This window comes from Bos javanicus, chromosome 6 (genome assembly GCF_032452875.1).
Source record: "Bos javanicus breed banteng chromosome 6, ARS-OSU_banteng_1.0, whole genome shotgun sequence".
In the NCBI taxonomy this organism is placed as follows: Eukaryota; Metazoa; Chordata; class Mammalia; order Artiodactyla; family Bovidae; genus Bos; species Bos javanicus.
In genome coordinates, this window is record NC_083873.1 from 57,314,797 (window position 1) to 57,327,157 (window position 12,361).

The following is a 12,361-nucleotide window of genomic DNA, read 5'->3' on the forward strand; positions in this document are numbered from 1 at the left end:
ATTCCCCAAGGCCCAAAAGGATGGTTGAAAAGTACATTTGTGGTGAAAACAGGGCTTCACCTCTCAGGGTTTTCAAATACAATCCAGAAACTCCATGTGAGGAGGAAATGCTGAGACACTCTGAGGTCAATCCAAAGGTACCAGCTCTTGTCATTTTTTCATTGCACTGTTCACACAACCATTTACTTAATAAACATAAACTCCAACCTCATATTAGGTTGGTGCAATAGTAATTACAGTTTTGGACCCTGATTTTAAATCATTATAACTAGCCTCAAACACACCTTTAGTAATCAAAATAGGAGCCATTACACTCAAAATATTTTTGCCAAAGAGAAATAAGCTTGTTTATTCTTGTACCATAAAAATCCGTGCTTCAGGATTTGATGAACTCTTGGAAAGCATTTTCTACCTCCTGTTGGTTGTGAAAGCATTTTCATTTTCCCTGCAAAAAGTTGTCAAGATGCTAGAAGAAGCAGTAGTTAGTTGGCTACTCGGCAGTATGGCAGATGAGACAAAACTTTATAGCCCAATTTGTTCAACTTTTGAAGTGCTGGTTGTGCAACATGCCATCGGGTGTTGTTGCATCTTTTTTGTTGACCAATGTCAGCTGCGCGCATCAGTTTTCAGTGCATCTCATCAATTTTCTGAGAATACTTCTCAGATGTAATAGTTTTTCTGGGATTCAGAAAGCTATAGTGGATCAGACAGACAGAAGACCACCAGACAGTGACCACAACCTTTTTTTGGTGTGAGTCTGGCTTTGGGAAGTGCTTTGGAGCGTCTTCTCCATTCAAACACTGAGCTGGTTGTCTCTGGTTGTTGTATAAAATCCACTTTTCATCGTATGTCACAATCTGATGGAGAAATGGTTTGTCGTTGTTGCATAGAATAAGAGAGGACGACACTTCAAAATGACAGGTTTTTTTTTAATTTGCAGTCAGAGCATGAGGCCTCCCCCTTATTGAGCTTTTTCACCTTTCCAATTTGCTTCAAAATACCAAACGACATAGAATGGTCAACATTGAGTTCTTCAGCAACTTCTCCTGTAGTTGTAAGAGAATCAGCTTCAAAGATCTTCTCAACTGGTTGCTGTCAACTTCAGATTGCTGGCCACTGTGCTCTTCATCTTCAAGGCTCTCGTCTCCTTTGCAAAATTTCTTGAACCACCACTGCACCGTACGTTCATTAGCAGTTCCCGGGCCAAATGCGTTGTTGATGTTACAAGTTGTCTCTGCTGCTTTCTGACCCATTTTGAACTCAAATAAGAAAATTTTCTGTCTAACATAATTTCCATAGTCTAAAATACATATAAAATAAGCAGCAAGTAATAATTCATTATCAAAAAATACAAAGCATACACATTAAAATGATGTTGAAGAAAGTATTCTAATATCAAATGGCAAAGTTCAACAATGCAAAACCACAATTACTTTTGTACAACCGAATCAATTTTTAAAGATTAACTCCCCTAGCAAAAGTAGCAGCACAAAAATGGTGAGACCTATTCAGTTTTCCTATTGTTCTTATTAGAATCTAATTCAACAGCAACAGTAAGGGTTACTATATGAAAAAAGTGAAAGTGTTAGTTGCTTAGTCGTGTCTGACTCTTTGTGATCCTATGGACTGTAGCCCAACAGGCTCCTCTGTCCACAGGATTTCCCAGGCAAGAATATTGGAGTGTGTAGCCACGCCCTTCTCCAGGGGATCTTCCCAACCCAGGGATCCAGTCCCAGTCTCCTGTGTTTACCAGTACCGCAGGTGGATTCTTTACCGTCTGAGCCAGGACAGCCCAAGGGTTAATATATACTGAGTGCCATTTGTGACAAACACCAAATGTATCTTCTGTCTAATTTCACAATACTCTTACAAGGTAAAGATTATTGTCCTCATTTAAATTAAAATTTTAATTAAATTAATAAAATTAAAGTTAAATTAAACATAGCGGTGATTTACAGCGTATTAATTGCCCAAGGCCACAAAGTCAATAAGAGTAAATTACTTCGTAGTTATTTAATAAATGAAAGCAAAGTTTCTAACTCTAGGTGTGGTTCCTGTAATATTTACAATGATGCTATACCATAGCATCTGCCTTTAAGATGGATCATTTTGTAAAAGTGCTGGTGAGGGTGTAGAGAAAAGGGAACCCTTGTGCACAGTTGGTGGAAATTTAAATTGGAACTGCTTCTATGGGAAACAATATGGATGTTCCTCAAAAAATTAAAAATAGATATATCATATGATCCAGCAATTCCATTTCTGGGTATATACCCAAAGGAAATGAAAACAAGAAGTCAAAGTGGAAAGATATATGCACACCCCACTCCAGTACTCTTGCCTAGAAAATCCCATGGACCGGGGAGCCTGGTAGGCTGCAGTCCATGTGGTCGCTAGAGTCAGACACTTCTGAGCGACTTCACTTTCACTTTTCACTTTCATGCATTGGAGAAGGAAAAGGCAACCCACCCCAGTGTTCTTGCCTGGAGAATCCCAGTGACGGGGAAGCCTGGTGGGCTGCTGTCTATGGGGTGGCACAGAGTTGGACACTACTGAAGTAACTTAGCAGCAGCAGCATGTTTACTGCAGAATTATTCAAACTAGCCAAGATATGGAAATATCCTAATGTCCATCAAAGAATGAATGGATAAAGAAGATCCACTGATCAGTAGTCAATGAGAAGAAATAGATGTTTTTCTGGAATTCTCTTTTGTTATAATCCAACAGATGTTGGCAATTTGATCACTTGTTCCTCTGCCTTTTGTGTACTATACTTATCAAATTTACAGAGAGACTAGAACTGAATGATTCCTACCCTAAAAACAACTGACAATTACGTGATAGAGGTGTTAAACATCACTACAAGGGCAATCATATTACAATATATAAATGCACCAGAATAACGTGTTGCACACTTTAAATTTACATGATGTTATTACATCAAATATATTTTGATGAAAAAAAGATGGATCATTTGCTTTACAGAGACAGAAAACATACATGACTCATTTCTTATTAAAAAATTGTCTGCACTCACATGCCCACAAAAAAAAATAATCCAGATTTTTACCTATCTTTTCAACCTTTTCTCCTTCAACGTCTTGCTCAGCTTCTGTTGTACATCGATAGCCTTTCTTCTTAAGCAGGTGGCAAATGAGGACGCCAAAGAGACCCATGACGAAGAACACAGGGACAAGGGCATATGCGATGTATTCCGGGTGTCCATTCCCATTGTTGTTCGTGGGTGAGGGCGTCGTCTCGGTTTTGGAGGGTAACGGGTGGCTGCCACTATGATCTGAGGAAGAAACATACACAGCCGCATCAGATGTCTACTGGAGACAAGGAACATCTGACAACCTTGGGAAATGTCCCTGTTAAATGTGAGCCTGTTTCCAAAACCACAGGTCAGGCAGAGGCTGGCGGGTCCGGCAGGACAGGCACATGGGCTTGAGTTCCTATCCTGACCCTGCTACTCATAACCTGGGCCCCCTTGGGGTAATTTTTTTTTTAAAGCTCTCCAAGCTAGCCTCTGCTTCTTCATCTGTGAGATTATCTATACATCGTGGAGTGAATGCACAGTTTCAGCAAAGGGTGCACATAGAGTACACACACCATCACTAGGTGGTATCATAGCAGAGTCCTTAGCGGTTAAAAGCACAGACTCAGGAGACTTGGGGTCAAGTCCCAGCTCCACCACTTTGCAGCTGTGTGACTCTGGACAATGACTTAATCTCCATGCCTTGGCTTCTGATGAACAGACATACTAACAGTACCCAACCCACCCCTCAAGGCTTGTTATGAAGATGAAATAAATGAACACACATAAAACATCTAGAACCATTTCTACAGCAAAGCAAATGCTCAACTACATGGCAGGCATCGTTTTAGGCATTTGTAACTTACCACTGAGCAAAACAAAGACCCTTGTCCTCATGGAGCATATGTCCCAGAAAGATTTAGTAAACTGACTGATCTAGTGCATGAAAAAAGAGAGACAAATCCAGGACGCATCAGGTTTTGGCCTAGGGGCACACATATAAAAATGGAAGCACGCGCATTTGCATATTTGCTCACCAACCCAAATTATCATTTATGGCATGACTGTTGTATGAAAAGCACCAGCTGGGAGCTGGATAGAGAGTGGAAAACAAGACAGCATGCCCAGTGCCAACTTGGAGCCTGTAGGGTAGCACTGGAAACGGGCACTAAACACCTGGGCAGGCATGAGAGACTGGGAGAAGGTATGCATGGGGCACTAAAAGAAATAGGAACAGTGGGGACCTATTTTATGACTTCAGAAACAGTGCAGCTGGGAAGGGGGCATCTACGGGGGAGAAGGAGCCATTTGCTTCTGGACACGTCAAAGTTCCACATGGACTTACACCAGAAGCAGCAGGATATCTGGGCCCACGAGTGTGCCAGGATATACAGGGAACTGAGTCACCTCCATGAAGGAGTGAGAGGGAGAAACATCCCAGCTCATACAATATAAGATTCTACCAGTTAAGATAACGGAGAAAGAGCCAACTGTGTGGAAAATCAGCAAAGTATCAATTCACACACACAAGATGAAAAGGGAGTTATCACACAAAGGAGGGGGTCAGGAAGGATGAAGACTAAAGGAAAATGTGGGGTTTGACTGAAATGAAGTCTCGTTATTTGGGGTACTCAGATTCTGAAGTGATACAATGAGGTTTTCTGCATCACAGAGATTTACACATATTGCTTAAGAAACCCAGAAACTGGGAATCTAGATGCATTTAACTACAAACTCTCTCGAGAGTATTTTGGTGGGGAAAAAATGATCACATGAGGACAAATACCAGGTGTGAAATGACCACATTTCATCACTGCAGCAAACAATATCAAACAGAGACCACAGGACAAAGGGCTCCCTCACTTTCAGATGGAAATAACCATTATCTCTGCCCATGAAAGGAAACTGCTGGTTTCTCAGGTTTTGTAAAAGGTGGCATTCTTTATATTATCATGAAACCTCTAGAATCTGGGGATAAGCTACATATTCATTCTCATTTCTCTCCCAAGAATATAATTAAACGGATGAATGAATAAAAAAGAGTACACATACACACTTCCCTAAATATATGCAAACATATCATCCAAATTAGGGTTTAACATCAAGACTTAATTTCAGTAAAACCAGAAATATTTAACTCCCTTAGTAATTCTAAGCATTTTATTTATTAATTCCTTTTTAAAAACATATTCCATGCAACAGGAATAGCTAAAGCAGGCAACATGTTAAGACTGAAAGAGTTTTACTCAGAATCATGGTCAGTTTCAAGCTGGAAGCGATAAATTCTGTTTAGGAAGCAGCAGAAACAGGAATGAAAGCAGGGGGCTCAGACTTGAAGCCAGGCAGCTCCTCCCGAATCAGGTGGTTAAGAATGTGTATTCATCATTAACTTGACCTCTAGGAAACCCTTGAAAATACTATGAATTCACAGTTTGTGATTTACAGACAGGTGTCAGTCATTTAATCTCATAATTACCACACCATGGAAAAAGCCGAGGAAGATACGACTCTAAATTAGTGAAACATGAATTACAGAGATGCGCTGTAGCTAAAAGGTCAGACTGCCTAGCATAAATAATTGCTTGGCCACTAACTAGGCATGTCACCTTGAATAAGTTTTTTAACTGCTCTGTGCTCAATTTTCTCATCTGTAAAATGGAATCAAAATGATTGTACCTCTCTACAATGGTTTCAAAATGTGGCCCCAAATTCTTTGGCAGTCATTGTTTTAAGCCACTAAGTTTTGTGGCAATTTTTTATATAGCAAAGTAACTGGAAGACTATTTGTTAAATTCACTGTGAGGATTACACACATTAATGTGTAAAGCACTTAGAGTATTTAGGAAAAGATAAGCACTATAAAAGTGTTTTCTCTTGGGCTTCCCTGTGCTCAGTTGGTAAAGAATCCGCTTGCAATGCAGAAAACCTGGGTTCGATCCCTGGGTTGGGAAGATCCCCTGGAGGAGGGCATGGCAACCCACTCCAGTATTCTTGCCTAGAGAATCCCCATGGACAGAGGAGCCTGTTGGGCTACATTCCATGGAGTTGCAGAGAGTCAGACATGACTGAGCGACTAAGCACAGCACATAGAAGAGTTTAGTTATTATCTTGATAGAACTGCACTATCCAATACAGTAATCACTAACCACAAACAGCAATTTAAATTTAAGTCAATTAAAAATAGATAAAATTTAAAATTCAGTTCCTTAGGTGGACTAACCACATTTCAAGTGCTCAACAGTCATATGTGGCTAACTGGTCCATATTAGAGAGGTCAGATAAAGAACATTTCCGTCATCCCAAGAGCCTCTTGATAAAGGTAAAAGAGGAGAGTAAAAAGTTGGCTGAAAGCTCAACATTCAAAAAACTAAGATCATGGCATCTATTCCCATCACTCCATGACAAAAAATGGGGAAAAAGTGGGAACAGTAGCAGATTTTATTTTCTTGGGCTCCAAAATCACTGCGTATGGTGACTGCAGCCACAAAATTCAAAGACGCTTGCTTCTTGGAAGAAAAGCTATGACAAACCTAGAGAGCCTATTAAAAACCAGAGACATCACTTTGCCAACAAAGGTACATACAGTCAAAGCTATGGTCTTTCCAGTAGTCATGTATGGATGTGAGAGTTGGACCATAAAGAAGGCTGAGCACTGAAGAATTGATGCTTTTGAAGTGTGGTGCTGGAGAAAATTCTTTGAGTCCCTTGGACAGCAAGGAGATCAAACCAGTCAATCCTAAAGGAAATCAACCCTGAATATTCACTGGAAGGACTGATGCTGAAGCTGAAGCTCCAATACTTTGGCCACCTGATGTGAAGAGCTGACTCAATGGAAAGGACCCTGATGCTGGGAAAGATTGAGGGCAAGAGGAGAAAGCGGTGACAGAGGATGAGATGATTAGACGGCATCACTGACTCAATGGATGTGAGTTCAAGCAAACTCCAGGAGATGGGAAGGATAGGGAAGCCTGGCCTGCTGCAGTTTATGGGGTCACAAAGAGTCAGAGGCGACCGAACCAGTGAACAACAAGAAGTTATATTGTACAGCCCTGTTATAGACTACAAAGAATCACTAAAGAGCAAAATGTTGACTGGAGAATCCCTGTTATCTACCTCAGCAATTTAAGAATAACTTTTAAATCACAAATCAACTATTCACAATTAATGCCTAAGATACTGGTTAACTTAGGTAGGCTTAATTGTTTCTTCAATTTACACTAATAATCTGCTTAGAGACACCACGTCCATCTTTTGTCTTCATCCTTACCTGACTCATATTTAAATTCTGAAAAAAACTGAGTCTAAATTAATAGCAAAGGTTGTTGTAACATTATAAAAAGTCAAAAACAGCAACAACTGCATGTTTGACAATGGGATAATAATAAAATATCTGAGTCAACCATTGTCTGTCCATTTGACGGAATAATATGCACCATTTAAAACTATTCATGAAGATTTTGTGAAGATATGGGGACATAGTTATTATCTAATAATGAATTTTAAAAGATGGATTCAAAAACCATACATACTGTAGGATCAAACTAGTAAAAAATAAATAAATAAATAAAGTACATGAAGGTATAAACTACATGAAGAAATAACCAAAATGGTAAGTGATTCTGCGTAATTGAATAATAGGTTAATTATTAATTATATTTTTATGCTTTTCTGTAATTTTTAAAAATTCTTACATATATATATGTACCAAGGTGATAGACACTTTAAAGAAAAAAAAAAAAGATATAGAGCAGAGGTTGTGAGCCATTTGAGAGTCATGGATCACCGATCCCTTTGTAAACCTGTTGGATCCTATGGTTCCTATTTCAAAATTGTGCCTCTAAATTCTGTAAGCTCTGGACCCTAAGTTAACAGAAGTGCAAGTGAGTTGATAAGGATGATGCCCAGGCATCTGCATGAATAACATGGTGAACACTGGTGCCATTCACTGAGATGAAAAATATCTGGGAAAAAAAATCAAGTTTGAATGGCGCTATGGGTTGAATTTTGCCTCACCCTCAATACATATGTGGAGAAGGCAATGGCAACCCACTCCAGTACTCTTGCCTGGAAAATCCCATGGATGGGGGAGCCTGGTAGGCTGCCGTCTATGGGGTCGCACAGAGTCGGACACGACTGAAGAGACTTAGCAGCAGCAGCAGCAGCAATACATATGTGGGAAGTCCTAACCCCAAGTACCTGAGAACGTGACCATATTAGGATACAGGGTCTTTTTACAAAGGTAATCAAGTTAAAATGAACTCTTTAGCGTGGACCCTAGTCCCATGTGGCTGTTGTCCTTTACAAAAAAAAAGGAAATCTGGAGGCAAAAACATGACATGAAGATAGAGATTCGAGTGATGCTTTGGAGAAGCCAAGGAACACCAGAGACTGCCAGCAAACCACCAGAATCTATAACAGAAACATGGAACAGACAGACCCTCACAGCCCTCAGAAAGAGCAACCCTGCTGACCCTCGTCTTGGAGTTCCAGCCTCCAGAACAATAAGACATTGAATTTCTCCTTTTTACGTCACCCAGTGTGTGGTGTTTGGTTACAGGGTACCTAGCATAGATTAGCAGAGAAGGCAATGGCACCCCACTCCAGTACTCTTGCCTGGAAAATCCCATGGACAGAGGAGCCTGGTGGGCCGCAGTCCATGGGGTCGCAAACAGTCGCACACGTCTGAGCGACTTGACTTTCCCTTTTCACTTTCATGCATTGGAGAAGGAAATGGCAACCCACTGCAATGTTCTTGCCTGGAGAATCCCAGGGACGGGGAGCCTGGTGGGCTGCCGTCTATGGGGTCACACAGAGTCGGACACGACTGAAATGATTTAGCAGCAGCAGCATAGATTAGTATATATGCTAATGTACTTGCAAGGAGAACTATATGTTTTTGAACATGTAGTGATAGAGGTAAATAAGCAGGGGACCTTCAAATGGAAATACCCACTGAGCAACTGGATATACTCCATGAGGAACTAGGAAGAGAAGTCAGGACTCTAGCTTGGAACACAGAAGAAGGAGTTTCCAGAAAGAATGAGCAGTCAGCTAGGTGAGATGCTTCAGGAGAGAGCAACTAAAATAGGAAGGAAATGTAAAATGGTGCAGCCACTATGGAAAATAGTATAGAGGTTTCTAAAAAAAAAAAAAAAACAGACAAGAATAGAACTACCACATGATCCAGCAACCCCATTTCTGGGTGTCTATCCAGAAGAACTGAAATAGGATCTTCTGCACTGCCACACTGTTCGCAGCCAAGGGAACAAATGTTCTGATCTTTGAGCAGATAAAGAAATGTGACATGTATGTGACATGAATCAGATCCCATTCAGCTTTTTTAAAAAGGAGGAAATCTCACCATAAAGGACAACAAAAATGGACCTGGAAGACATTGTTGTCATTGTTGTTGCTGTTGTTCAGTCACCAACTCGTGTCCGACTCTTTGCAACCCCACAGACTGCAGCACACCAAGCTTCCCTGTCCGTCACCATCTCCTGGAGTTTGCTCAAATTCATGTCCACTAAGTCAGTGATGCCATCCAACCATCTCATCCTGTGTTGTCCCCTTCTCTTCCTGCCTTCAATCTTTCCCAGCATCAGGGTCTTTTCAAATGAGTCAGTTCTTCTCATCAGGTGGCCAAAGTATTGGAGCTTCAGCTTCAGCACCAGTCCTTCCAATCAATATTCAGGGTTGATTTCCTTTAAGATTGACTAGTTTGATCTCCTTGCTGTCCAAGGGACTCTCAGAAGACATGAGGCCAAGTGAAATAAGCCAGTCACAGAAGGACAATTACTGCATGATTCCACTTCCATGAGATTATCTAAAATAGTCAAATTCACAGAAAGAGAGCAGAATGGTGGTTTCCAGGAGCCAGGGGCAGGGAGAAATGGGTAGCTGCTATTCAATGGGGATGAAGTTTCAGTTATGCAAGATGAATAAATTCCAGATATTTGCTGTACAGCATTGTGCCCTTAGTTAACAATACTGCATTGTGCACTTAAAAATTTGTTAAGAGGATAATTCTCATTTTAAGTGTTCTTAGCACAGTAAAAAAAAAAATAAAAAGAAATAAATAAAAAGAAAAAAGAAACACCCTAAGAAGAATCTTTTGAAAGAGAATTGAGAAAAACTCAAGACAAATTGGGCCACGTAGAAGTTCACATAAGAACACATGGAAACTCTTCAATTGCTGACTTAGGGAGCAACTTGGAATATTTTTTTAACTATCCCCTTGTTGTGCTTTGCTACCTCTTTCTCCATAGTCTCTTGAAGTAAACTTAAAATCCTAAAACACATACATACATCATACATAAAATGAAAAAATAAATAAAATAAACAAGGAAAGAAAAACCATTCAGTGGGAGATCTTTGTGGCCTTGGAGGGAGCGGTTTTTCATAGACCAGAAGGAAAGACTAGATTCCCTGGGCTGAGGAGCAGAAACAGCTCAGTTTGCTCTTTCTAGAAGCTCCATATGAGCATTAAGAGTAAGGGAGTTCACCTTCAGCATAACGGGAAGAAATTTTTATTTGCCTTTTTGAATTCTTTTTTTTTTCCGGCTGCATTGTGTGGCACATGGGATCTTAAGTTTCCCAACCTAGGGTTGGGCCAGTCCCCAGCAGTAAAAGCGTGGGGTCCTAACCACTGGACTGCCAAGGAATTCCCTGGAATTTTTTTAAAATGACTGAAAGCAGAGTATTTCTTTACAGGCAGAAAAGGAGCAAAAAGGAGAGTCTGAGACAGTGTGTAAAGTGATGACCTTGAGGAACTGGAGGAGATGATTTCCGTAAGAAGGAAGGAGGTGGATTAAAAACTTGAACAGGTAAAAGGACACCTCGTTCTCCAAAGGCAGGGGGTCCATGAGTGATCCTTTAGGGTGGGCGGAAGGTCCACGAATGAAAAGATGCCTGGGAGCCTCCACTGTCTCTGAAGGTAAGAGATGGCATCTGTTGAGACCCCAGGGAAGAATAAGGGGCCTGTGGGGACAGTGAGGCTTAGTGGAGAGTCTGCAGGAATGGGAGAGGACTGCAAAGGCATTCGGGGCACAGCTGAGATGGGCACCCCAAACCTGCAACTGGGCTAACCCATGCGAGAGGGCCTCCGGAGCAGAAAAGAAAAACAAGAGACCCAAGGGGATCAGACACCAGGGATCAGGGTCAGAAGGGAGTGTAGGGCAAAACAGAGGAAGGAAGAGGTTGGTAAGAGTTCTAGAAGTGCTGGAAGTCTAGTTCAGACAGGTTTGTTACTCCTCTATTAACTACCAACAAGAACTACCACCATCACACTATGGAGCATTTACAAGCCACCACTAAGCTAAGCACTGACTCTTCAAAGCAAACTTCCGACACAGCTACTGGCATTCTCCCCATGCTACAAATGGGGAAAGGAAGCACAGAAAGGTCACACAGTCTTCTCAAGGTCACGTTGCTACTGCATGGCAGCTCCTAGATTCAGGCCAGGCAGTCTAGATCCTGCCTGCATGGACGCTGCTTCCTCCTCCCTGACCTGAGGAGGTCATTTACCAACTCTTTGTTAAAATGCTAAATGCTGGTTTGCTCTCGTATTTCACAACTGAGATCAAAGGCTCCCCAGATCTCAAAACTGAGTTCCAATTAGCACAGCAGAAAGTAGGATGTTTTGAAAATGCCTACTACCAGACCTCAGAGCAGTTTCCTGGATGAACAAGTATAAAACCGAAACTGTCCTCCACCTCTGAGCTCCTACCCAATTCCCAAATCACAGCTCATCTTTTGCAGGCCACAAGCTTAGGTCCCTCAGCCTCTTCAAAACAAGCCCATCACCTCACCTTTAGTATCTTTAGTAACCTCCACACACACCAATAGCCACCGAAACAGGGAGGGTCTCAGCTCTTACTGATAAACATGATTCCCTTCCACAACATCACAAGTAAGGCATGTCCAACAAAAGCCAGGGGTTATCAAAATCCTTTGGGTTTTTCCTAGACCCAGCCAGGTTGTCTTAATTCACTTTATTTTGAGGACACATTAGTATTGAGTTTTGCCAAGATCTTGTTGACAAAGTCACAAACGAAAGCAAGAAACTGAGGAAGAGGTATGAGGAAGGGCTCAAAGTCAACCCCCCAAAATCAAAAGCAGTTTTCTAGCCTAGTTTCCAAGTAATATTTAAGTTTCCAACTGACCCCAATGGTAACAGGAGTTGAGAAGCAATGGCACAGAAATGGCCTTCCTCAAACCCAGTGGACGTAACTCAAGGGTTGCTAAAATACTGGGGAAGACGGTGATAACCTGAGACTCCAGATAAGGAGGCCCTCATGACTCCTCCCAAGCAGCTTCATTCCAGCCAGG

At 41.4% G+C, this 12,361-nt stretch overlaps 1 protein-coding gene across 4 annotated transcripts in view; it reads right to left on the reverse strand.

Moving 5' to 3' along the window:
• Window positions 1-12,361, reverse strand: part of RELL1 (RELT like 1) — a 96,146-nt gene that overhangs the window by 52,890 nt on the left and 30,895 nt on the right. For all 4 annotated transcript variants that reach the window (XR_009736960.1, XR_009736959.1, XM_061419888.1 and 1 more), the window contains exon 2: window positions 3,068-3,292. Coding sequence is in view for 2 of the 4 variants with exons in the window: in XM_061419888.1 (XP_061275872.1) it covers window positions 3,068-3,292 (225 nt within the window). In the remaining 2 variants the exon portion in view is untranslated. The remainder of the gene's footprint in view (window positions 1-3,067; window positions 3,293-12,361) is intronic.